At 39.2% G+C, this 27,437-nt stretch overlaps 1 protein-coding gene across 3 annotated transcripts in view; it reads left to right on the forward strand.

The window, feature by feature from the left end:
• Positions 1 to 1,163: 1,163 nt before the first annotated feature.
• TRIML2 (tripartite motif family like 2) overlaps positions 1,164 to 27,437 on the forward strand; it is a 43,798-nt gene continuing 17,524 nt past the window's right edge. For 2 of the 3 annotated variants that reach the window (XR_004380342.1, XR_004380343.1), the window contains exons 1-7: positions 1,164 to 1,352; positions 1,615 to 1,710; positions 3,531 to 3,722; positions 4,829 to 4,969; positions 7,036 to 7,058; positions 7,244 to 7,344; positions 11,482 to 11,546. Coding sequence is in view for 1 of the 3 variants with exons in the window: in XM_032838116.1 (XP_032694007.1) it covers positions 1,164 to 1,352; positions 1,615 to 1,710; positions 3,531 to 3,722; positions 4,829 to 4,969; positions 7,036 to 7,058; positions 7,244 to 7,344; positions 11,482 to 12,071 (1,332 nt within the window). In the remaining 2 variants the exon portion in view is untranslated. Of the gene's footprint in view, positions 1,353 to 1,614; positions 1,711 to 3,530; positions 3,723 to 4,828; positions 4,970 to 7,035; positions 7,059 to 7,243; positions 7,345 to 11,481; positions 12,120 to 27,437 lie in introns of those variants that run through there. The other variant, XM_032838116.1, reaches the window with a different exon arrangement.

Genomic DNA, 27,437 nt, shown 5'->3' on the forward strand with positions numbered 1-27,437 from the left:
CCCCCCCCCGCCATCAACCCTCAGTTTGTTTTGTGAGATTAAGAGTCACTTGTGTTTTGTCTCCCTCCCAACAGATTAGGGGGTTTTTAGGTCTGTCAGGTTGATTTGTTTCAAGGGACATTGTCCAAAGAGGTGGTTAATGAGATGAAATGGGAACAAATGTAAATAGGATAGAGGAATTTTTTTTTTAAAGAAATCAATACTTTGTACTGTGGTGTGACCACCATAACAATGGCTGGAGATGGGAGTTAGAAAAGAATTAAGGCAAGGCAATTCCTCATTGGGGAAAAGTTTCCCAAATTCAGTGGTTAACACCTTTTGAGATAATAAAATGTTTCTAGAGAAGACATAGAATTGTTGCTGGAGGGAATCAGAATTGTCTGGAAATGGGGATGCTGGAGATAATGCCTTGTTCTGTTTCCTGAATTAAAAAAAATCCCTTTAGTATTTTTGGAAAGTTGTTATTTTGGGGGTTGCCTTTATATTTTTTTAACCGGTGTCTTTATTGGCCAGCTCTCAGGCGACACATGTGTTGGGCTTTGCACATGACACTTGAGGTGCCTCGCTCTCAGGCGCATGCGGACTTAGAAGAGCCTGAAAATGGGCGCCTCCTTAAAGTTGGCACCCACGTGCCGCTCCCTCTTAAGGAGGCACGGGAAGCAGCCAGCACATTATGGTTTGCACAGTTCCTGGGAGAGGGAGCACTTCCTTAAATGCCTAAAGCCAGGCTTTTGCGTCGTCGCTCTAGTCCCGGATGTCCCTCCAATGCTTATTAATGCGCCTTGCTTTCCCGTAAGTACCTTTTCTTTTCATCTTTTGCTGCCTTTTTTTTTTTTAAACACCTTACAGGAAAACGATGTGCGAACATTTATAACTAATTCTCAGCCAATAGCTGTAAATCCTCAGAAAACACGAGAGCCCCTCCAATCTGAGGACTTGGTGTAACTCCTTGTGTCTTCTCCCCCAAGCCTGTGGCCGGCCGAGGAAGACCTGCTGGTTGGAGGAGTTTCGAAGGCGCGGACCTGCTCTGATGCTTGGTTGTGGGTTGCACGGTGACAGTGGGGTCGGCAAATGTGAGTGCCCCAATTCACCGTGACTCTCTTCGGTTCAGAGTGCAGGGGAGTTTTCCACGGTAGGAGCCATCGCCCAGGACACCTACAGGGATGTCCAAGAAGCTCAGCTCCCAGTTACAGCAAAAAATCCCAGAAGATGCCTACTGTGAGGAACACCAACAGCCACTGCAGCTGTTCTGTGACGACGACCAAATGCTGCTTTGTGGCCAGTGCTTCCACTCCGAGGGGCATGAGAGTCACGTGGTGTTCGGAGTCCAAGAGGCTGCTGGCAGTTACAGGGTGAGCATCCTGCAGATCCCAGAACACTTAGGCACTGGCTGCCTCCTCTTACTAATTTATTTGGAGGACCGATTTCCTGACCCCACAAGACCATTCCCTCAGGCTCTGTTTATCAAAGAGTGCGAGATAAGTACCATATTTAGACAAACTTCGAGGCTAAGCCAACCTGGGCCTATTGGCCTTTTCCGAAGTCTCCGATTAAAAAGCTAACTGTTGTAAAGCAATTACTTGAGCTAGAATTCTGTGATCTGTTTCTCTGCAGGAGTTACTCCAGGAGATATTGAACACATTGAAGGAGAAACTTGAAGTAGCTAAAAGCATATTGGCTGATGAGCAAGAAAGAATGGTGATGATTCAGGTCAGTGCTTATCTCCAGTCTGAGCAGGCAATTACCTATAATGTTGGATAGCAAATAACAAAGTCAGAAGATAAATAACAAAGCGGGAAAAATATTTGAAATCCATAGGTATGAAAAGTGTTAATTTCTTTACGAATAAAGGGTTCTTAAAAGTCAATAAGCAAACGGCTAGAAATTCAATGGAAAAATGATTGAAGGAGTTTTCACAGAACAGAAAATGCAACTATCTTTTGAACATTTAAAAAGATCCTGAACTTTGTTTATGATAAGAGAAGTACAGATTAACTCTTAAATTTGTGAAACATCACTTGCGAGCCTTATTGACAGGCAAAGAAGATTGATAAACAATTTATACCAAGCCAGGGGAGAATGAATATCTCCTCTACTGTTGGTAGCCATATAAATCCTGAAATGATTTAAAAAGGCAGTTTGAGAATTACATCTGAAATGAGGGCTTGTCCTCTGTTATGCCCACATTTCACTTCTGATTTCACATCTTTTCTTTGTATTTAACTGTTTTGTGTCAAGTATCCCAGATTCTGGGTCTTCTTCCTTTCAGTTTTTAAAGAGAATAAATGGCCACTTGAGGATGGTAGAGGAGGAGAATTGACTGGCTCTCCAAGAATTTTTCAACTGATCCCCATTTTTTCAGCCTTAAACACCATACATTCAACAGATATTGGGGCCCCGCTTTTGCCAGAGACTATACTAGGTGCTGGGGATTTAGCAGCCGGGGGTGGGGGGGGGGGGGGGGGGGGGAGTCAGCCCTTTTGCAACTGAAGGAAGGTGAACAAAGCAAGTAAAATGAATGTTATGTGGTAAATGCTATGCAGTCTTTAAAAAAAAAAAAGGAAAGCATAATGGGGTGTACTTTGAAATAAAGTGGCATTTGAAAAAACTCAAGCTGGTGAGGAATTGAGTTAGGCAGTCTTGGGAAGAATCTGGTATGTACTCATTTGGGGTTGGGAAGGCAGTGGAAGCTGGTAGGTGAGGTCAGAAGATAAGGGGGCCAAATCATATAGGGCTGCTGACTTTGAATAAAATAGGGAAACCAGTGGAAAGTTTTGAACAGGGGTAGCTTGATTGAATTTCAGTTTTCACAGAAGCACTCTGGCTGCTGAGGTTAAGACTAGGCTGTAGGAGGGTGAGAGCAGAGATGGGGACACCCACCGGGGGACTGTTGGGGTCATGAGCAGTGGTCAGGTTCTGGATAAATCTCAATTCCATGAAGTCTCATGAGATGAAATATAATTAAGCTGTCTACTCCCAATGTACATCTCTAGCTCAGTCTTCCAGGTGATAGACTTTCATGTTCATCTTCCTACTGAGCATCGCACTTTGGATGTCTAAGTGACTATTTAGAATCGGGATGTCAAAACCTGAGCTGCTGATACAGTCCCCACCTCGGATCTATCTCTTTCTTGTTTCCCTTTTTCTGTTCCAGTTGCTTTCTCTAAAAACCTTGGGAGTCACCCTTTCATTCCTGTATCCTCATTTTCCCTATCCAAAGCATTAGCAAAAGCCATTTGCCCCACCTTTCCGTTTTCCTCATCTCCTCTTTGTTATGTTGATCTTAGATTTCTCAGTTTTCTAAGTCAATTAACATTTTTTTACCTGCATTTCACGTTTTAAGATTATGGTGATGTGTTAGTTGATCTTGGCTCAAAACTTTCTTTGTCCTTTGTATTTATGCCTTTTATTTCTTTCCCTGTACTTCAGATTTTCTTGTCTTTATATCAGAGTTAGGTCTGGAAACTGACCATAAATATGTATCCGTGGTGTTTAACTTGAAGTCTGTCATACCTTTATCTGTCTTGAAGGGAGAAGAACAGGATTTTAAAGACATGATTGAGTCTGAATATAGGATAAGGTTCCAGTTGATGGTTGAAGAGAAGACGAATTTCCAGAGGCTGCAAGGGGGTGTGTTCAACTCCAACATGAGGGAAGATGGTCTGAATCAACTGATGGAGTTTGCCACAGAGCTGAAGGAGAAATCCCAGGAAGCGCTACAGGTGAGAGGTGGAAAACTACATGCTCACAGTGTTTGGGAAATGAGAGAAGGGAGAGCCGAGCATTATGCCAATTCTAAAAATGAGACATCCAGTGACAACCATGAATGTATTAAAAGAATATATATATTCACCCAGCAGTTCTATTTCTGATCATTTTCTTATAATATACTTACATGCCTATAAAAAGATATAAGAATAGGGAATGCTGTAAATATTCCAGTATAAAGCCATGGTTTAGAGGTAGTCTTTGAAGCCAGATTGATGAGGTTCCTATCTGGCTTCTGCTATTTACTAGTCTATAAGTGGCTAATTTAACCTGTACACATTGTTCAACCTGTGACTCAGTTTCCTTCACTATTAAAATGGGGATAATGCCCCTACTTTATAATACTACTGTGAGGATTGAGTGTGATAATCTACATAAAGCTCTTTAAACAGTGTTTGTACATATTATGCAGTCAGTAACTATTAGGCATTATTATTAACACTGTAATGTTTATGATAGCAGGAGATTAAATACAACCTATACCCATCAATAAAGGACTCTCAAAATAAGTTGTATTATGTACTTACAGTGGGATGCTCTTCAGCATTCAGAAAAGATAACACAGCTTTATGTGTACAGATAAGGAATGCTCTCCAAAAGCATATTATTTTTTAAGAAAAAAAGCTGTGACATCAGCAGTAGGGGATAATACGCATCATTTGTGTTCTTTAAGAAAAAAAAATAACAGCATCTTTGAAAGGATTAAAAAAATCAGTGGCTTATTTCTTATTAATTGATTAAATTATTAGAATCAAATCTTAATGAAGGAAATAGGAAACTTTGTGAACAAAATGGCAAAATAATATGATTGGTTTTACGGTCGGGTTGTTTTCTGAATAAGTGGACTACATGCACACCTTCCACAGCAATATAAATACATTGTGTCAAAGAATCAAGTTTCAATTGAGATGTCTTCCTTAAAACAAAGGGGTATTGGGCCTTATCTAATTATATGTATTTCTGAAAAGGCAGGCAGTGAATCGGGTTTAAGGGATGGTTAAATTGGTGAATAAAAGAAGTTAACCACTTGTTAAATAGTAATAAGGAGATGCTTCTGCAGAGACTGAGCGTTTTGGGGAAAGAGAACATGAATAAGCTGAAGGAGAGTGAAGTCAGGCTTTCTGAACATATCTGCAGCCTCCAAAGGATCATTGCAGAGCTAGAGAAGAAGTGTGGGGAATACAACTTAGCATTTCTCCAGGTAAGATTCCAGAAATGATTGTCATTACAGTATTTGAGAAGGGAGAGGTGGACAGTAGTCATTAGGGGTCGGTTGTAGAATATTCGATGGTTTTCAAACATACATGAGGGTGGTATAGGCTATTTTTCAGTCACCAAAAACATGAGTTGTCTAAAATCCTGGCCTAGTGGAAAGCTACTTCATGATATGAATTCTCACCTTGAGGCTATCAATAATTAGTTTGAATTGAGAGGTCCCTCGATAGGGTAAATAATTGATTAGTCAAATTATTACACATTAGTACAGTAGAATATTCTGCAACCAGAAAAAAAGAATGAAACAATTCCATAGTGGTAAAAGTTATTTTCAGGATATTTAGTTAAAGTAAAAACATGTAGAACTGCCTTTTGTTTGGTTTTAGTGAATATGTATCTGTGTATAGACATAGCTCATTAACATTCACAGACTGCCTTTGGCAAAATAAACACAAAGATGAGAACACAAACATTGAGCAGTAACCCTGGAAAAACAAGGGTGAGATTTATTTGTATAATATTGCATATTTTAAACCGTAGCATGCATTACCTTTCAGCAAGTAAATTATTATCTTTTTAAGACTCTATCCATATCCTTCTGCCACCAGGCTTATGTTTGCAAAGTGGGTGCTCTTATTTGCGAAGCCCTTACACTTAAACCATTAGGTTCTATTCTAGGGCCAAACCTACTTCAGGACAGGTAAGGTAGGTGTGACTCAGTTAAGCTCAGCTTCTGACCTAGCTCCATCCACTGTCCTCAGTTTATTAGCATGTTCCTTCACCTACTCAACTCTTGTTACCCAGTGTATGAAAAGAAAGTAAATGGGCTGAGTTCGAGTGATGACTGTTCAGGATAAGATAGCTGAGGTAAGGTATGGAAAATACGGCCTTTGAGAAATGCAAATCAAAACCACAGCTGTTAGGTAGATCCTCTCAGCTGTTTGAATGGCTCTCAGTAAGAGATGATGGTTGCTGGTGAAGATGTGGCAAAAAGGGAGGGAAAACAATATGGAGGTTTTTTTAATTTTCAAAAAATTAAAAATTGATTTACTGTATGATGCAGCAATTCCACTTCTGGGCATATACTTAGAGGATAATGAAAACAGGATTTCAAAGGGATACACACACTCCCATGTTTGGAAATAACCCAAATGCCCATTAACGGATGAATGAATGAAAAAAATGTTATACATTTATATAATGGGATTATATTACATTTATGTAATGTAGTACATTTATATAATGGAATTATATTACATTTATATAATGGAATATCAGGAGAAAGGAAAATATCCTTCCATCTGGACAACATGGATAGACCTTGAGCACATGGTGCCTTTAAGCAAGATAAGGGAGAAAGACAACTATTGCATGATGTCAATTATATGTGGAATCTAAAAAAATTTAAATGTGTTTAAAAAAACAAAAATAAAATGTTGGTTATTGGGGAAGTGGGGTAGGGTTGGAGGGGCATTAATAAGAGTGATGGTGTTTCAAGGTACAAACTTATAATGAATAATAATAAACCATAGAGATCTAATGCATGGTATAATGAATATATAAAACAATACAGTATTATAATTGTATGATGTCATAAATATTGCTATATTGGCAATCATTACATTATACAAGGGTGTCAAAATAACACACTATACACCTTAAACTTACTATTACGTGTTAAATTTATTTAATAAAAGAAAAAAAAGATACCCAGAATAAATATAAATCTTGCCAAGACATCATCTGATTGAGCAGGTTCCAGATTCCATATAAAATAACTATACAGTACCCAACTGTAATAAAACTAAGAAGACAAAAAACACGAACATTTCCTTTGGGAATGTAACAATAATTTCAAGCATTTTTCTGACTTTTACTAATCAGTGTTAAAATCTGATCTCTGAGATTTAGCACCACAAAGCTGGGGAAATTACATACAAATCAAGTTTTATCATTAGAACATAATTTTCAGGGTCACAGCTCAGAAGAGGCATGGCTCAAATACCAGAAGTATGGCTTAGATAGTAACCTTATCTCTTTTTCACCCTGTAGAATGCGAAATATTCTGTGGAAAGGTAAGTTTTCATTTTGGAAAGGAATGGAAACATTGGGGTGGGATTCAGGGTCTGAAACGTGAGCACACAAGAGTAGAGATATTGGGGTAAGTAAGGATCATGAGGTCATGTAATGACATCCATTCTCTGGATTGGTGGGGTCCTTGGGTCTGCACAGATAGCTGAGATTGTCTTTTCTTTAATAGGAGCGAATCAGTACTGCTTGAGTGTCTGGAGCCCGCCCATATCACAGACCTGAGTCTATGCCAAGTAACAGGAATGAGCAGAATGCTCAACACTCTACAAAGTAAGTTGACACACATCCATGGTAACAGGGCACTTGATTTTTGTATCTGAGAATCAAGTGAACATCCTACCATAAATACAAGTAGATTCTGGAGAGCTTAAGGATTTAAAATGACTGGAGAGTTTAATACACTATATACATTGGATAACTATCAAGAAAATAATTGTATGATCTTATGTTGAAAGGCTCTCTTTTGCATATCTTTTCGACTTTTCCAAGCCTGAAACAGAATTGCAAGCAGAGTCTGATAGGAAAAAAAAAAAAAAAAAGGAAAGAATAAACTAAACTTCTAGGGAAAAAATGTTGGGTTGCCTAGATGGCTCAGTCAGTTAAGCATCTTGATTTTGGCTCAGGTCATGATCTCAGGATCCTGAGTATGAGCTCTGCTTGAGATTCTCTCCCTCCCTCACCCTTTGTCCCCTCGGGCTCCTACTTTCTCTCTCTTTCTCTTTCTCTTTTTGTGTCTCAAATAAATAAATCTTTAAAAAAAGAGAATGTCAAGAAGTATAATGAAAGATTTATTATCTCCTACCCCATAGTTCTGCCTTTTCTGGAATGTCCTGTCAGTGGATCCATACAGTATGTGGCCTTTTGTGTCTGGCTTTTTTCACTTAGCGTAAAGCATTTGAGGCACATCCAGGTTTGTTGTGTGTCAGTAGCTTATTCCTCTTTGTTGTTGTGGGATACTCCATTTTATGAAGATACCACCATTTATTCTCTTGCAATTCCAAGGCTACTTGAGTTGTTTCCAAATCTATGCTGTAAATACTTGCTTACAGAGTTTTATGCTGCCATGACTTCATTTCTCTTCATTGCGTATCTAGGAAAGGGATTGTAAAATTTGTTTTCCAAACTTACTTTGTCATTTTGCATTCCCACTGGTGATGTATGAGATTCAGTTACTCCACATCCTCACTAGCATTTCGTATTGTCTTTTTTTTTTTTTTTTTCTTATTTAAGGCAGACCTGGGATCCCTGAGTGGCTCATTGAGTTAAGCATCTGTCTTAGACTTGGGCCATGATCTCCAGGGTCTTGGGATTGAGCCCCACATCAGACTCCCTCATCAGGGGGGAGTCTTCTTATCCTTCTCCCTCTCCCCCTGCTCATGTTTTCTCTCTCTCTCAAATTAAAAAAAAAGAACAAACAAAAAACTTAAAATTATATTTTAAAAAGTAACTTAAAAAAATAAAAAGCATTTAAAAAAATAAATAAATAAAACAGACCTAGTAGGTATGTAGTTGTATTTCACTTTAAATTTAATTTGTGTTTCTCATATAACTAGTGATTTTGAGCATATTTTCATGTGTTTATTTGCACTTGATTGTATCTCTGAAGTATATCTATAAACATTTTCACTATTTTTTAAAATTGTGTTGTATATTATTTAGTGCTGTGATTTCTTTATTATTCCGATTACCAGTCCTTTGTCAGATGTTTTGCAAATATTTCTCTCACTCTGTGTTTATGTTTTCTTTTTTATTGTTTTAATCCTCATATTGTCATTAGGCAGTGTTATATTAGTTTCAGGTGTACAGTATAGTGATTCAGCAGTTCTGTTCACTACTCAGTGCTTATCATAAGTGTACTTTTAATCCCCTTCACCTGTTTCACCCATCCCCCACCACCTTCCCTCCGGAAGCCATCAGTTTGTTCTGTATAGTTAATACTTTTTTTTTTGTCTCTTTTTTCTTTGTTTCTTAAATTCTACATATGAGTGAAATTATGTGGTTATTTGTCTTTCTCTGACTGACTTATTTCATTCAACATTATGTATTTCCAACCGTGTTGTTTGAAATGGCAAGATTTCATTCTTTTGTATGGCTGAATAGTATTCCATTGTGTGTGTGTCTGTGTGTATATATATATATACCAGTTTATCCATTCATCAGTCAGTGGACGCTTGGGCTGCTTCCATATCTTGACTGTTATGAACAGTGGGATACATGTAGCCCTTGGAATTAGTGTTTTTGTATTTTGGGGGTAAATACCCAGTAGTACAATTAGATTGTAAGGTTATTCTATTTTTAAGTTTCTGAGGAGCTACCATACTTCCACAGTGGCTGTACTAGTTTGCATTTCCACCAACAGTGTATTAGGGTTCCTTTTTCTCCACATCTTCACTAACACCTGTTGTTTCTTGTGTTGTTGATTTCAGCCATTGTGACGGGTATGAGATGGTATCTCATTATAGTTAGATTTACATTTCCCTGATGATGAGTAATGTTGGACATCTTTTCATGTGTCTGTTGATCATCTGTATATCTAATTTTGAGAATGTCTGCCCATGTCTTTTGCCCCTTTTTTTAGTTTTATTTTTTTGTTTTTCAGGTGTTGAGTTGTGTCAATTCTTTATATATTTTGGATGCTAACCCTTTATTGTATATGTCATTTGTAAGTATCTTCTTCCATTCAGTAGGTTGTCTTTTAGTTTTGTTGATTGTTTCCTTCACTGTGCAGAAGTTTTTTATTCTTATATAGGCCCAGTACTTTATTTTTGTTTTTATTGCTCTAGCCTCAGGAGACCTATCTAGAAAATGTTGCTATGGCCTATGTCAGAGAAATTGCCACCTGTGTTCTCTTCTAGGATTTTTGTGGTTTCAGTTCTCACATTTAACTCTTTGATCCATTTTGAGTTTATTTTTTCATATAAAGAAAGTGGTCCCATTCGATTCTTTTGCATGTAGCTGTCCAGTTTTGTTTTTCCATTGCATATTCTTTCCTGCTTTGTTGAAGATCTATTGACCATATAGTTGTGGGTTTATTTCTGGGTTTTCTGTCTGTTTTTGTGAAGTACTATACTGGTTTTGGGGTTTTTTTTTTTTTTTAAGATTTTATTTATTTATTTGAGAGAGAGAGAACACAGGAAGAAAGAGAAGTAGACTCTCTGCTGAGCAGGGAACCCGACGTGGGGCTCAGTCCCAGAACCCTGGGATCAACACCCAAGCCAAAGGCAGATGCCCAACCAACTGAGCTACCTAGGCACCCCCATACTGTTTTGATTACTACAGCTTTTTGATATAATTTGAAGTCTGGAATTATCCTTCCAGTTCATTTGGCAGCAAAACTTTCTGCTGGATTAGACATTAAAGTAAGATACAAGGAACTATTCCAGGCTTTTTGGTTTATGATTTAGCAACTGAGGAAGTAAGTATGCTATTAACTGAAGTAGAACTGAAAAGGGGTAGCTTTGAAGTTCCATTTTGGTCATAGTATGTGTGAAATGCTTCCATTATTTCTAACTGGTATTTGGCAGTTCTTTACGAAGTAAGCTGTGAACCTATAGAAGGTATTGAAAACTAAGGCTAGGTGAAGTCACCTAGGGAGAAAGGAGTACAAGCTATGAAAAGGAAGATCCAGTCCTATGCCCTGAGAAATCACAATATTTAACAGTTGAGGAGAAAGAGATAAGAAACAGTTTGAGATACGAAGTAAAGTGTCACTTTCATTCAAGTATAAGAAATCACATTGAGCTCTCTTGTTCGCAGCTTGATTTTTTTCTGGAGGATTCCCACAGGCTTTCCCCTCTGTTAATATGTTCTTTTGATTTACTCAGTATTAAGAGCCTGCTGGCAACAGTTTCTAGGCATCTGTGTCACACTGTGGTGGTATTTAAGGGGAGAGCAATTCAGTCACAGGGAAAACCCAGGAATCACGGGGAATCACAGCCAGTCACTGGGAAAAGCCTGCTCTGTTAGGAGATTCTAATGAGTCTTTAGGGGAAAGAAGCCTGGAGTTCCAGGTTTGGAGATCTTCAGGGGAGCAGAGTTGGCTCCCAGCTGATATGTGACTAAACTTGGATACCATTTTCACAGTCTGCCGAAATTCCTTTCTGGTCTGACAGGTTCTTCTAAACCTCCGAGTAGTCTTCTAACTAACTTCTAACCTCTGTTAGTCTTCTTCCTCCTCAGATTGCATCTCCTTCCAGTATCTTGCTGACCTCCTCTTCTGTGATGTCCAGTTCTTGAAACAAAGCTCAGAGGTCACCTTCCCTGAACTTTTAGATTGCCTCTTCCCATATCTATGCCTGCAACTTGTACCCATTCACTGACAAGCCTCCTCTTGTTAGAAATCCTCCATGTCTGGTGGTGGCATGGATGACTCTAACCAAATTTAAATGAATTTCTTTCTCCCTGCAGGAGCTGTCATTTTGGATCCTAAAACAGCTCATCCCTTTCTGGTCTTATCTGAGGATCTGAGAAGTGTGAGTCTCAGAAATGTCCAGCAGGACATTCCTGGCAGCCCAGGGAGATTCATCTTTGGTGCCACTGTGTTGGGTTTGGAGGGTTTCACCTCAGGGAGGCACTACTGGGAGGTAGATGTGGAAAAGGCAACCAGGTGGCAGTTGGGGATATCTGAAGACCCTGCTAGCAGCAGTTGTGACCTACCCGCTGCTTCCAGAGATAAATTCTTACTCACAGGTTCTATGATGGGAACCGATTATACGTTCTGGGTCTTTCCGCCTCTGAAAAGGGTCTTCTTGAGAGGAGAGCAAATGCATAAAGTTGGAGTCTTCCTAGACCGCGAGTATGGGCAGATAGCCTTCTATGATGTGACAAATAGATCCCTCATTTATAATTTCTCTTCTCTCACCTTCTGCGGAGCTGTCAGGCCCATATTTTCTCTTTGTATCCCAAGTGGAGGCCCAAGTTCAGACTCCCTAAGCATTTGCTTTCCTCATGTTTCTTCTTGTGATGTTAATGTTAGTCCACAGTCTTCCTCGGCATGAAATCTAAAACCACAAGGGGCCAGAAAGTAAAGAGCTTGACTTTGTAAAAGAATCCATATAAAGTAATCCAATAAAAGTTTCTAACACTTGATTGAATTGGAATCCAGTTCATTACCGCAGAGTTTTCGCATTCATGTGGCTTTCAACACGTATTTAGTGAAAAAGGTTATGTTGAAACTGAGTGATGAATGATGATAATGGAAGGACCGTACACTAATTAGAACAATAAATGCATATGCAGCATAAAATTAGGAACTTAGAGAAGTAATATAGTCTGGAATCTCTAAGACTAAGTTAAGGACTCTAGTGATTTCTGAAAACGCAATTAGATATAATCAAGACTTTAGATTTGAGGATATCATCATAGTGACATATGAAATGAAGACATCCTAAGACTGATCCTATTACTGACAGTGTCAAGACTTCCTGATATCATTCTAAACAGAGAACTTAATTTCCCTGGGTATTTTATCTGGGTGGGGAGGTGGTGTTGTAGAAAATGTGAATATTTTTTAAAAATTTTTTCAAGTATTCTACTTTCTTGCAAGGAAAATTAGGTTTCTTAAAAGAAGCCTGATAATTCAATGCTTTAGAACATAGAAATAAGACTATAATGTTTTGTATTTTCTGCCTTCAGTGATCCCCTGGAAAGGTTTTTCTGCAGCCTTGCTCAGGGGTGGTTCTACAATGCTGAGATGATGATGACAGAATATTCATAAAGAGACTTTTACGTGAATGGTTTATCATTCTGTATTTCCCTGCATATTTTTAACAACCTAGAAGTACATATTAATCTTACTCCTCATGTAGAAACTGGTACTCAGAGGTGATTTAATTTTCCTAAAGTCACAGTAAGTAACCAGGATAATCTGGATCATCCTTTAAAAAAGCAAGCTCTGACTCAAATCCTGTTGCTTATGCAGTAGGTTCCTTTATATGACTAGGTAGGTCAGTGCTCTAATTTTATTCAGATTTCCCAAAAATGCAAACTAATTTCTATAGGAAGTGGCGGGAACATTTGTATTTGTTTCTGTAGATATTGTAGGGGCTGTGTTCTTCAGGAAGGACAGAGTAAAGGGGAAGAAAAGGAAAATATTACAAAATGGCTTCAGTCTTTTGGGAATCTGAGAAGGTGTAAAGTCTTATTTACCTATTTTGGAGGACAGATTTTTTTTTTTTTTATATTTATTTGAGAGAGACCAAGCACAAGTGGGGGAGGAATAGAGGAGGAGGGTCAAGCAGACTTCTGAGAATGGAGCCAGAAGCAGGGCTCAATCCCACGGTCATAGGATCATGACATGAGCTGAAATCCAAGAGTCAGATGCTCAACCAACTGAACCACCCAGGTTCCCCTGGGGCAGATTTTTTTAAATTGACTATTTGCAATTCTCAGAATTTGCTTTTACTACATCATATGGATAATTTGTGTGTGTGTAAAGATGTAAGCTTAGAAAAAAAGTCATTGCACAAATCACAAAAAGTCTTGGGGGGAAATAGCCCCCATCTGAGAAGTGGAGGGTTAGGTTAGGTGAGTGAGTTGAAAGTGAAACAATTATTTGAGACACAGATTAAGAATTTGGAGCAGTGGCTCTCAAGCCTCTCTTCCAGTTTCCTGAGGGAAATGATGCATTATTTAAGAATACGAGAATTTACTCTTCTCCTGGAGAAGAGTAAATGAAGCAAGATGGGATTGGGAGGGAGATAAACCATAAGTGACTCTTAATCTCACAAAACAAACTGAGGGTTGCTGGGGGGAGGGGGTTTGGGAGAGGGGGGGTGGGGTTATTATGGACATTGGGGAGGGTATGTGCTATGGTGAGTGCTGTGAAGTGTGTAAACCTGGCGTTTCACAGACCTGTACCCCTGGGGGAAAAAATATATGTTTATAAAAAATAAAATTAAAAAAAAAAAAGAATACGATAATTTAATGTCTATGTGATTCTTAAACTCCATCCACATCTTGGGTCAGATTTCTCCTGCTTTTGAGCTTAACTATTAAGAATTATCTCCAAAACTTAGACTCCAAAAGAGTGCAGTATGTCCTTGCAGTGCCAGTCTGGGATGAGGGGCACCTAGGTGGCTCAGTTGGTTGGGCATCTGCCTCCTCTCAGGTCATGATCTCAGGATCCTGGGATCAAGCCCCGTGTCCAGCTCCTTGCTCAGGGGAGAGTCTGCTTCTCCCTCTGCCCCTTCCCCGTGCTTGTATACGTGCTTTCTCTCTCAAATAAAACCTTTAAAAGAAAATTCATGCGAAGTGGTTTAGTTGGCTAGGGTAGTCAGTCATACTGAAGTAGCACAAAATGGGTAGCTTAAACAACAGAAATGTAGTGTCTCCAAGTTCTGGCTAGAAATCTAAAATCGTGCTGTTGGCAGGGTCGATTGCTTCTGAAGACTGTCCCATGTTGCTTTCCTAGCATCTGGTGGTTTGCTGACAGTCTTTGGTGTTCTTGGCTTACTGATATTGATACCAGCCCCTTCTCTGTCTTTATCTTCACTTGGCATTCTCCCTATGGCTCTGTCTCTTCACATGACTTTTTTTTTTGTTTGTTTGTTTTGTTTTTTTTAATGAAGGAATCATTTATATTGGATTAGGGGCCCACCCTACAGTATGGCCCCATTTTAAGGACCATATTTATACACAAGGTCATATTTCTAGGTACAGGAAGTTAGGGCATCTTTTTTTTTTGTTTGTTTTCATTTATTTATTTGATGGAGAGATGACATGTAGGCAGAGAGGCAGGCAGAGAGAGAGAGGAAAGCAGGCTCCCCGCTGAGCAGAGAGCCCAATGTGGGGCTCGATCCCAGGACCCTGACAACATGACCCGAGCCGAAGGCAGAGGCTCAACACACTGAGCAACCCAGGCGCCCAGGAAGTTAGGACATACTGTTTTATGTATATGTTACAGGGAGTAGGGACAATGACAGGTCAGTTCATAGCAAGTTGGTTTTATAGAAATTACTTTTCAAGTACATTAGCAGGTTTGCAAATTTGGTTTATCCTAAAATCACTTGAGTTTTTTAAAATCTGAATATCTAAGTCACCCCTCACAACACACACCATTTACATTCAAATTTTGGTTGGAACCCTGGCATCATTTTTCCAGACCTCTCTGGGTGTTTACAATGTGCAGCCAAGATTAAGAAGAAAATTAGTAGAGGCAAGAAACAAAACATCTAGTTTGGTCAGTGGCTATAGCCTTTTGTGTGGCTCACAGAAGTCTTAAAGTGTAAAGACATGGTGATAATACCAGGAAGGTGGGCTCTTTGGTTTGCATATGACAGTCTTTTTTTTGGCCTCTAGTGATGAGCAGGCCTGTGTGGTTCAGGTGACTGGGACTGCCAGTCAGACTGATGTTTTAGGAAAACTGTTGGTAGGTAAGGTAAAATAGAAGTTGCTTTAAGAAACTATGTCTCAGATATCTGGGGTAAGCAAGCTAAAGGATATCTTGGGTCATCAGGAGCCACCAGTGGTGTGAAATGCCTAGATTCATCCCACCACACTGAGGAGATACTGCTACCCTTAAAGCATTTTGCATATGGTTAAGTTTTTCAACTGGGATACATTTAAGTTAAAAATCCACTTTCATACTGTACTTATAACTTGGAAATAGTGCTCTACAAATATGTAGCAAAGTCAAGCTGTGAGGCTCTTTATAGATGAACTACTGATACCTTTCTGGGTTAAGAATTAAGGGAAGGCTCACAGCAGCTACCAGTCTAGACCTACTCCTGCCTTCAGTTGAGAGTCAGGGCAGGCTGCTTGAAATAATCTGTCTGTGGCTAAAAGAAGGAAAGGTAAGTGACCTCACTGCAGTTAATTTTCTTGATCTTGTATAAAGCAAGAAAAGGATAAAGAGAAGATAAAGAATTCATGGGAAATCATTTGAGGTTCTGATTCCTTGGCTTTCCTGATACAGCGTGATAAACATCATCCATCAGTGGTACATGGAAGTTTAAAAGCAAATAGACAGGGAATGTGAAAAGATGGAGAAGGTTACATTTTAGTTGTCTTGACAAATTGGAAAGTATAGGAGAGAATGGAAAATTTGCCCTGAGAAGAACCTAGTGTAAAACTGGAAATTATACCCACAGGAGAAGAGGAATTCTCTGAAGCAATAGATGAATGTGGTAGGATGACAAAAATGATAGTAAATTTAAATACCACATATTAAGATAATTTAAGTTTATAATATGCTGTCTGCAAGGCAAGTTTCCAAATAATTTTATATGTATCATCTTGTCCTTTCAACTCGTTCTTTTAACTCTCTTAGAGTCAGAAATATGCTAAAAATCCCCAAATACTAATAGAAACTCTTAAATAACAGGCAACTTAATCTCTTCAACCACAGATTGTATTTCCCAAAAGGTATTCAGTCAGATAACTGGGATTGACTGGAAGGGAAGGTGGAGGAAGTCAAAGCCTGATAAGATGTAAAGGGAAATTCACATTTCTCAAAAGCAGTTGATGGAGAGGTAAATGTATTTTGTGAAATAATTCTACATTATGTATTTGTATAGTAAAATTTTTAACAAATTATTAGAACTTAGGTGAATATTTTTTTCTAAATGAGCATTTTAATGAGCTTTGTGTTTATTCTAATGGATATTCTCTAGTCAACTAAAGATACTCCTCATGTGTTTTTTAATACAGATAGAACTATGTGGTCATTCTAGATAATTCAGAGATACTAGTGGATATTCCTGTGAAGAAGGGGATGGATCTGAGGGTTGAAGGGTACTTGTTGCAGTCTCCTTAACTCTTGTTCTTTGGCCTGTGAAATTTCTGAAGCTAAAAGCTATTCCTACATTTGGTGTTGAAATTCAGAACTTCAGAGATGAGGAACCTTAAGTGTGAATTTTCTCGGAGAATATACTATCCTTTTCACTATCGTGGAGTTAGATGGCTTGTTTTGAAGGAAAAGGCCGAGACACTAGTTTCGGGGTCGAGTAATTTGAGGAACTGGAGACGGATTGTGACATGCCTCACCTCTTTAGGACCAAAGCTTCTTTAAAACCTGATGAAAAAGACATGTGAATATTCATCAAGAATATCTTTCTCACCCTCAGAGCCCATTAGGTTCCCAAATGTGTCAACCTCTTAGGCCTCCTGTGCTTTATGTAAGCTTCATGAAACTTTGTTTCAAATTACTCAGGAGTCTCACTGACGACTTTATTTCGCTCCCATTCTATATTGAATCCATCAGCAGGTGCTGTTAACTCTATCTTCCATATAGATCCCAATTCAGACTTTTCTGTTTTTAAACTATTTTGCCTCTTACAATACTAGTCCAAACTTGTCTTTCACCCGTACAACTGTGGTGGCCTTTCTGTCCCTTCCATTCCTGTCTTCCTCAGTCTGCATTCTATAAAAGGCTACAGCTACTCATAAAAATGGATCATTATATATTAAGATTTTGTCTAACTAGAAATCCCAAGAGCCCTTTCCCTGTTAGTTCATATTAGTTGCCCTGGGAAACTCCCTTGTGGCTTTCACATGAGTATCAAAATCCAAGGCATTCTTAAGAATCCTGTTTGGCTAATAGTTTCTCAGTTTTGAAGCATTTGCCGTTCCTCTCTTTGGTTACTTTTCCCTAAATCAGAGTTTCTACCCAAGGTTTAAAACTATTCTGTCATTTTAAAAACTAGGTCCAAGAGAAGATAATGCATATCATTAGGTATCAAAAGTATATATACGTGTATGTGTAGATACAGACATATATAAGACCACTAGCTAGTTGAGAACATGACGAGATTTATTTCCCTAGTGGAAGATTAGTGGCTTATTTTTGACAATAGAGCTATACTTTCATAGCATATAGCTTAACTAATGCATTTTCCCTTTGGAAAAGATAATCTTATTTACCTCCGTCTCACCTTAAACACTGTGAATGTTCACGGTAGCTATTCATTAAATATTGGTGAATGGCTGCCTTGTTAAAAATAAATGGGCTTTGGGGGCTCCTGGGTAGCTCAGTCAGTTAAGCATCGGCTTTTGGCTCAGGTCATGATCCCAGCATCCTGGAATAGAGCCCTGGGTTGGGCTCCCTGCTCAACAGGGAGTCTGCTGCTTCCTCCTCCCCGCCACCACCCCCCACTCTTGCACCCTCACTGTCTCCCTCTCAAATAAATGAATAAAATCTTAAAAAATAGAAGGCCTTGTAATATGTTGGTTGATAGTGAGTTTACTGAAAAGAGGGAAAATAAGTTAAAGCTTGCATAGTGAACAGTGAAACCCAGGTCCCTAAATGGCTTCTGGAATGTTGTCAGTCAGGTTTATCCCTTGCCCCAAGGAAGACTAGAAAACTAAGAGGGAAGACCTTGTATTTGGTGTTTCACATAGCTTCTCAGTCACCTTTTACGTGCCCTACTCAGATAAAAATTAACAACAAGGGGGCATGGGTGGTTCAGTCAGTTAATCTCCTGACTTGATATCTGCTCAGGTCACAATCGGGCTGTGGGATTGGGCTTTGAATGGGGGCTCCATGTAGAATCTGCTTGGGATTCTTTATCTCCCTCTGCCCCTTCCCCCACTCCCGCTTGCTGGCTTGCTCTCTCTCTCTCTCTCTCTCAAATAAATATTTTTTTTAAAACGGCAACAAATAATTTAAGAAAACTCTGGAATGTGATAGACAAAGACCAACAGTAAGAAGTAGAATTTGGAGGAAAACCTCGAAACCATTCATTTTCTCAGAAATGAAAAGATATTCTAGAAATTCTATATACAAATAAAACAACAACAACAAAAAAAACTTCACAACATAAAAAACAGCAGTAATGAAATTGAGTGAAATCATCAGAAGAAAATGGAAATGTCCTAGAGAGGAAAACAAAAAGATGAAAAATAGTTGAAAAAGATAAATCTAATCCAGGGAGTTTACCAGGTGACCAAATGGGAATTACAAAGAGAACTGAGAAAGTGGAGGGGAGGAAAATTTCAAACCATTTTAAATTGATGGATTTTTACATTGAAAGGGTCCTTCATGTGCCAGTATGATGAATGAAAACATCCACATCAAGGTAGAACATTCTAAGGCTATCTCTGAATATCAGGATAAAGAGAAGAGTCTTAACTTCCACGAGAAGAGAGAATAGGTCGCACATAATAAAATCCAATTTCGGAAGGGCTTTGGACTTTGCAATATTGATAACTAGAAAGTTGATAATAGAAATTAAAGGACTCATGCCTTTCCCAGTTTTGGGGAGAAATGCTTCCAACTTACATTCCATATCTAGCCAAATTATCAGTTTTGTGTAGAATATCTCTGCTTGCAATGCCATAATAGAATGTGCTCCATTATAATGAGGGAGTATACTAAGAAAAAAAAAAAAATCTCAGAAGTGGTCAGTGGAACACAAGAAAGAGATAAAGGAATTGCCAAAATGATGGTGAAAGACAAAAATCCTGAAGATGAGCAGTAGCTTGCCCAAATTAGAACAAAAGACTCAAGGAAGGAAGTAGAAAAAATAAATAGAATTGATTTTGAGAGATATCTAACAAGAGCTTGATAGCTCCATAGGAAAATTAAAGGAATGATTTAGTGATTGGTACTTTGAAAACTAAGGAAAGAAAACATATCAAAAAATGATTTAATGGTTAACTACATAGAAAACAGTGTTGGTGAAAGAAGAGTATTTATATTTGCTCAGCTGAAGGATATGTCTTGGGTCATAAATAAAGTTCAGTGAAATGTGATTTCAGTCAAATGTTGGCATCGCTTTATTGGAATGATGGAGGACGGGAAATTTATTTGGGGGTGGGAGATAATAAAAATTCTGAGTTCTTATGGTAGGGAGCTACTGATAATGCCTAAAAAGGAAACATTAAGAAATCTAAATTCTGTAAGTATTGAGTTGATTATGTCTATGTAGCAGGAATGGAGGGAGGTGGAAGGCTTGGACATACAGTTTTCATTTTGATTTTTCTTCATTATAACCCTCATGGCACTTCTCGATCTTATGAACTAAGATATTTATTTGAAAAAAGTAAAAACACTGGAGAGTAAATGGTATCATTTCATTTATAATGACCACACAATCTCAGCGTATACCTTGACTATCAGATTATTTCCATGAGAGTATTAAAGTATTCTAACTGTGGTGTTATCAAGATCTTTGGAGCTCATGAGAAAATTACATAATTCTGAAGAAAAGCAAAACATGCACACCTCAATTTCACCAGTTTAAAGAGAGAAAGGAGGAGAAAAGGCAAAGAGAGATAAGGAGACAAGGCAGTGGGAGCTGGTCAGACAAGCTTCACTGCTGGCAAAGAAAGTGAAACTTGGGTAAAGATAAACTATCCACTGTTGCTGGATCGCTGAAGTTGGCACTTAAAAGAAACTTGATAAAATTAAAGTCTAAAACAGAAAATGATTCTTGTAAGAACATAGCTGGAGGAAAAAAAAAAACAAAAAACAAAACACCACATGAGACGTTCCAGCTGGGATTTGGTACAGAGCCCAGTGTTTAGCTGCTGGTTATTTTGTGAGTGATTTTGGTCTCCACCAATACTGCTGTGTTTCCTTAAACTTGGGTCTAACAAAAAACTTGTGCTTTTCAGGCTACTGGTTTCCAAGTTTGACAGCTGTAAACAAGTAGTAAGCACCAGTTTGAATCCTGGATGGATGGGAATTGTTTTAAATATTTAAAATTAGTAAATGTTTACTCGTAATTAATATGTGACAAATTGATACTCCTTAATATTATTTATGTTAAGTTAATACCAACAATTAACGGGTCATAAATTAATCAGCTGACAATTGTGGAAATGCTAGGATCTTCCAGGCATTCAGAATAACAAGGAGATTGGGAACAATAAATCTAGGGGTTGACTGGCTTTTCTTGTCCCCTCAGGATAATGAGGTGTTCTGACACTTTCTGTACCAGGTAGATCCCAATGTTTGCAGAATTTCTAGAAGTGGAAATATTAGAACAAATCATGTCTGTATTTTTGAATGGTGATTAAGCATTGCATATAAAGTGTGTATGATTCAGCTTGAAACTACTTTTGGGATCTGTCATGAGACTTATGCAAAGGATGTCAATAGGAACTGGAAGATATACCAAGCTGTCTGCTCTTGCTCTGCGTGGCTGCCTTCCTCCAGTGAAGTTTCTCTGCTACTGATAAAAACAATTGGGGAATGTCATGTGACCTTACTAGGGGTTCCTGCCTCTGTTTCTTTTTTTTTTCTTTTTTTTTTTTTTTTAAGATTTTTATTTATTTATTTGACAGAGAGAGAGATCACAGTGGGCAGGCAGAGAGAGAGGGGGAAGCAGGTTCTCTGCTGAGCAGAGAGCCCAATGTGGGGCTGGATCCCAGGAGCCTGAGATCATGACCTGAGCTGAAGGCAGAGGCTTAACCCAATGAGCCACCCAGGCGCCCCCCCTGCCTCTGTTTCTGTGCATGCTCTTCCTGCCGGTGTGTAGCTCACTGGAAATGCTCTCCCTCTGCCCTAACCACGTTGAGTAACAGGCAGCACGGAACCCTCTACAGCCCTCATAAACAGGGAGGGAATGCTGGTGAATCCCAGACTGATTTGACAGCCCCACCATCTGAAGATTGGTCCGTGTCCTCTTCACCCTTGGCCATACTCCATCCATTCCCCCCTCCCTCCCTTTCTCAACTTGTGGCCTTTTGTCCTGAGAGGGGTCTGTCTTTGACCACAGGCACTGGTTGTAGCTCTGGGAATTCGTCCAAATAAGAGCATCCAGAGCTGGGCAGGGAGGGAACATATGTGTTTTTGAGAATCTTTAAGATAAATTGGGAAGTGAGTGAAGAATATAGGCTGTCAAGGGCCTGTGGCGGGTAATTTCTAAGGTGGGTTTTGCAAGGCAGAGAGCTGATAGAGTTGGAGCCTAGTTTGCGACATCACAACACAGATCACAGTGAGGCTAAGGGCTTAAGTATTGCTGAGCAGGCTGTTGCTCTTGCTAATCCAGTCGTTTTAGGTGGTTCATAGTCTTATCTTTCAGGAGTAAATTGCCTAAAGTCAGTTGCACAATTACCTTTCGTCTTAATGTTTAACATAGGGGTGGGGCGTTATGTTGATTTCAGTTCTCATTTCGTAGGCACAGTTTTTCATAGTTTCCAGAACACTGCTCTTACCTTAACTGGGTCACGTACAGAATTAAATCAAACAACTTAGTGTGTTTCTCTGTGTATCTCTTGAGTGTGTGGAAAGATAAAGTATCATAAAAACTAGATCACATTAGAGATGCCCCCTTTTTTTTTCTTCCTTTGTGTTATTCAGGGAGTTGGAAAGCATTATTCAGCCTCTTGCAGTTCCTGTTGGTCCCCATTTTGTCAGTAGACTTCTTTAATCTGAATGCTGATAATTCTTTTGTGTGAGTCCCCCTTCTTGTTACTGTGTTAGAGCCTGCTAGAGCTGATTGTGACATTCTCAGGAACTGTGCCAGCCAGCTGACATCACATTCAAACCTTAAAATCGGTCACAGTGAATGCCCCCCAACCTTGCTGCCATCAGAGCTGCTCCCCTCAGCTGGTTGGTAAGCATTGACTGGCCCAGCACTACCTATAGGTGCCACTCTTTAACCACATATTTGATTTTTAAAATAACTATAGGGGCGCCTGGGTGGCTCAGTTGGTTGAGCGACTGCCTTTGGCTCAGGTCATGATCCTGGAATCCCGGGATCAAGTCCCGCATCAGGCTCCCAGCACCATGAGGAGTCTGCTTCTCCCTCTGACCTTCTCCCCTGTCATTCTCTCTCTCACTCTCTATCAAATAAATAAATAAAATCTTAAAAAAAAAACCTTTAAAATAACTATAATTAATTTTTCAGGGAAAAAAAATCAAAGAATTGTTTAACCTTAATATTCATTTTCTATAAAGAACAGCATTTCCTGTAGGCCCTCTAAGGTTATGAGGGGGGAAAGTTATGAAAAACATAAAGGTGTTTCACTTCTCATGCATTTGGAAACCGAGCTTAATTAGGTTTTGGTATTCTTTGACTCTTTGACCCATCTATCCTGTAAGTTGTCCTCTTTCTGATTGGCCGTATTATTGTTTTCAAGATTTCATGGGCCTTTGAGCAAGCTGACTGGCATGTGAAATAAGCTGATGAACTCTAACGGGTGGCTCATCTTCTCCAGTTGGTTATTAAAGACTTCATCTGGGGGCACCTGCGTAGCTCAGTTGGTTCAGTATCCAACTTGATTTCGGCTCAGATCATGATCTCAGGGTCCAGGAATTGAGCCCCTGAGCAGGTCTGAGCTCAGCGGGGAGTCTGCTTTAGGATTCTCTCTCTCTCTCCCTCTGTCCCTCCCCCTACTCGCTCGAGCACACTCTCTCTAATATAAATAAATAAATCTTCTTTAAAAAATTTCATCTGAAATTTTCTGGTTCTTTAAATGAGAATTTTCCAGTCCAGTTCTTTAAATGGGAATGCATGTGATAAACGCTATCCTCCTCTGAGCGCCTACGTTGTACGTCTGCACACCCTTTTCCCTGCCACCTGTCCTGCAGTTTATCTCTCAAAATATTTGAAAAGTACCTGGAAAAAAAAAAAATGCCTGGTAGCTATAGGAGCTCAGTATTGTTATGCAGTTGTTATGCAATTGGAAAATTATCAGATATCTCAGGCACTTTCTTAGTTTCCTAGGACTGTCTGCTGTAACAGGTTGTTATAAACTGATTGGCTTAAAACAATAGAAGTATATTCTCTGGCAGTTCTGGAGGCCAGAAGTCTAAGATTAAGGTGGTTTGGGTGCTGTATTCCTGCTGAAGGCTCTAGGAAAGAATCTTCCTGTGCTTATTCAACTCCTGATGGCTCCAAGTGTTCTCATCTTCTGCCTACATCATTCCAATCTCCGCCTCCACCTTCAGCTGGCCTTCTCCTCCTTCTCTGTGTGTCTCTTATAAGGACACTTGTTAGTGGATTTACTGCCCAAAGGATAACCCATGATGATCTCATTTGGGGGTCTTTAACTTGATTATACTGGCAAAGACCCTTTTACCATGTGAGGTCATCGCCACAGGTTTATGGAATTAGACCATGAATATATCTCTATTTGAGGGCCACCATTCAACCCACTTGTATGACCTAGACCTAGAAAAATGATTAGAACATTCACTGAGCTCACCAGGAGTTCACAGTATACAACCACAGAACTCAACGGCTGTGATCTTGAAGAATCACATACAGGGTATTAGAACACAGAGGAGGAATGCTTTACCTCATTACAGTTGGGGTGAGGATGGGTTGCTGAAAAGTCCTAGAGGCAAGTGCCCTCTATGCAGAAATTTAAAGATGAGTCTCAGTTTTCTACAGCAATGTGGGTGGCTTGGAGAAGGCCATTTCGGCAAAACAAATCGCACCATAACGTCAAGAAGACAAGACACTGGTTTGAGTAGGAAAATCACAGTATTGCTGTAGTATAAAATTGCACGTTAGTAGATGGTGAGTAAAGGTGAAACGGGAAGTGATCAGGGCCTCCTAAACATTAATGTACAATGAAATCTAGGCTTCTTGCTAAAAAAGTGGACTCTGATGAAGCAGATATGAAATGGGCCTGTAATTCTGCATTTCCGAAAGTTCTAGGTAATGCTGGTGCTACTTAGCTACAGAGCACCCTGCGACCACAGATTCAGACTAGTGAATTGAACTCCTACAGGTGTAAAGAAGAATGAAGCAGGAAAGAGCTAACTAGGGTGAACTAGAGGCTTTCCATTCCACAAAAATATTTGCTGGTTAGAAGCAAAGGGTCCATTGCTTCCAGATCTTCCAAGAGAAATACAAATCAGTATTTCTATTTGAAGTCAAATAAAATTCTAACAACAAAGAAATGTTTGTCTACTAGTTTTTGACCCCTGGGAAGAACTTTGGATTCTTTTAGGAATCCTTATATCTGGGAAACTGAGATAGGGAGGCCCTGAGGGCATTGAGACCTATTATTGACTCTTGGAACACCCAACAAAAGGGGCAGAATTAGCAAGTATCCTAAAGCCAATTACAGTTAATGAAAAGAATGACTTCGGTCTGAGGAGACAGAATGACCTTTGGACATTGCCTAGGATCAAAAAAGAGGAATCAAAAGAACCCTCCTGATTTTATCATATACCTGTAGGAAAATGGGGTTTTAGTATGACCGGTGTTGGAGGGGGGAGTGGTTTTCTCAAGGTTTACCCCAGGCATGATTTGGCTTTGGAAGGTGCTTGAAAAATGGGTTTTCCCTCTACATGATAATCACTGAAGAAAGCACCAGAGAAGGGTATAAGTATAAATCCTTACAAAATCAAGAGCAGATGTACCCAATTTTAATTTGCATCCGAGCATTCTTTTCAATGATAGAATGCATGTCTGACCAAGAAAGCCAAGCATCACTTACTTTGAAGGAGGAACTGTTCTGGAGCAGTCAAAACTATGCCGTTGGCATAATCAGGCACCACTCTTTTCCATGTCCTATTTCCATTCTCAGGAATGGGGAGCTAGTGAATTGATACCAAAGGCTGCAGAAGAATATTGGGTTGGATTGCCGGCTTGGCCCCAAGTCTACTTCCTCCTCTTCACTAGATATGAATCCTTGAAGGAATTATGTAACCTCTCTTGTACCTCAATTTCCTCATTTATAAAACAGGGAATAATAATAAAGATCTCACTGGGTTGTTAGAAAGTATTAAATGAGTCAATAACTCTAAAGCTCTTTTTGTTTGGTATATAGCAATCCCAGAAAGAATAAAGATCCCTTGATGGTTCTCCTTTGATGCCAGGGACAGAGAAACCCATGTGGGCCCTGACTTGATGGATACTGACTGCTGACTATTGACAGCCCCATATTGACTGGGCAGTTTTGTAGGGTGCAAGCCGTAGAGAGGACATGTATTTCATTTTCAGGAGATTGAAGATATTCTGGATAACCTTAAGAAGGGATATGAGGACCAGAGACTGACCAATAAGAGAAAGAGTTTCTCCCTCAGAGAAAGGTCCGTGTCTTGTTTCATCTTTTTCTCTGATGCACAGGTTTACACAGAAAAACTATAGCTGTAAGTTGCATCTTCATATAATTGGCTGCATCATATAGAAGGATGGTCTTCTTATTGAATATGAGTTCCTAGAATGTCCGTCTGCTTCCCCCAAAAATATCCCATTGCCTGGCAGCTAGGAGGCATTCAGTAAAAATGCCCTGCAGTAAAGATTGATCTATAGGTCTGCAAACCCCTTTGATTTAAGGTTTATCTATATTTACTCAGAATATAAAATTACTTTTACAAATATGATCAATAATAAAGGAAGTTTTGGACCTCTTTCCATTTGCTTTGTATATTAGTATCTATGGATATCTTAAGAATACCTTCACTTTCAGGAAGGAGTGAAAAAGTATACAGTGTTTTTGAAATTAAGACATTGGGAATAGTACCTATTCTTGGCGAAAGAAAAGATTATAGTATAAACAATGTAATAAGAGAAAATACCATGGACCACAGATCTCACTGAGAAAATATGGCCCATAGAAAATGATGTAAAATTTCAGAAACCTTTCCAAATTATAAAGTTATACCAATTTCTAAAGATATTTTTAAGTGGACCTCTATGGTGATTATATACACATAAGAACAGTGTAAGCTAGGCTAAAAGACTCTCCTAGATTATTTAATATTCCTAATTTGGAAATATCCAAACTAGAATCAAATGGAACAAATAATACAAATATCTTCTAGGAGAGACTGGGCTTCAACTATTTAAAGGGTCTTAAATATGATGAGGGTCTTAAAGATGATGATAAATGATGCACATGATCTCTGAAAATATAAGGAAGAGCAGTTTGAACAGTCTTAAAAAAAAAAATACTTTCTCTTGTTAAGGTGGTGTGGCAGACAGTCTGTAAAGGGGCCTCCTGACCCCACTGCCTGGTATTCGTGTGTGTGTTAATCCACCCCCGTGGAGTTTAGACAAGACCGGGAATTTGCTTCTAACCCATAGAATACAGCAAAGGTGACAAGATATTGCATCTGTTGTTATGTGATGTAAGATTCTAACATTTTTCTTTCGGAGAGGCTTTCTCCCTTGCTGACTTTGATGAAGCAAGAGGACTTTGGGGTGGTCATTATGGGAAGGAACGGTGGGAAGCCTCTGGCCAATAGTCAGCACGCAATGGAGTCTCTTAGTCCAAGACACATCCAGGAAGTAAATGCTTCCAATAATCTCAAGAGTTTGAAAGTGAATCTTTCTCCAGTAAAGCTTTCAAAAGATATGGGTGCCTGGGTGACTCAGTTGGTTAAGTCACTGCCTTCAGCTCAGGTCATGATCCTGGAGTCCCAGGATCAAGTCCCGCATCAGACTCCCTGCTCGGCAGGGAGTCTGCTTCTCCCTCCGGCCCTCCCCCTTCTCATTCTCTCTCTCTCTCAAGTAAAT

Source organism: Lontra canadensis, unplaced genomic scaffold (genome assembly GCF_010015895.1).
Source record: "Lontra canadensis isolate GAN:19392208 unplaced genomic scaffold, GSC_riverotter_1.0 scaffold102, whole genome shotgun sequence".
NCBI lineage: Eukaryota > Metazoa > Chordata > Mammalia > Carnivora > Mustelidae > Lontra > Lontra canadensis.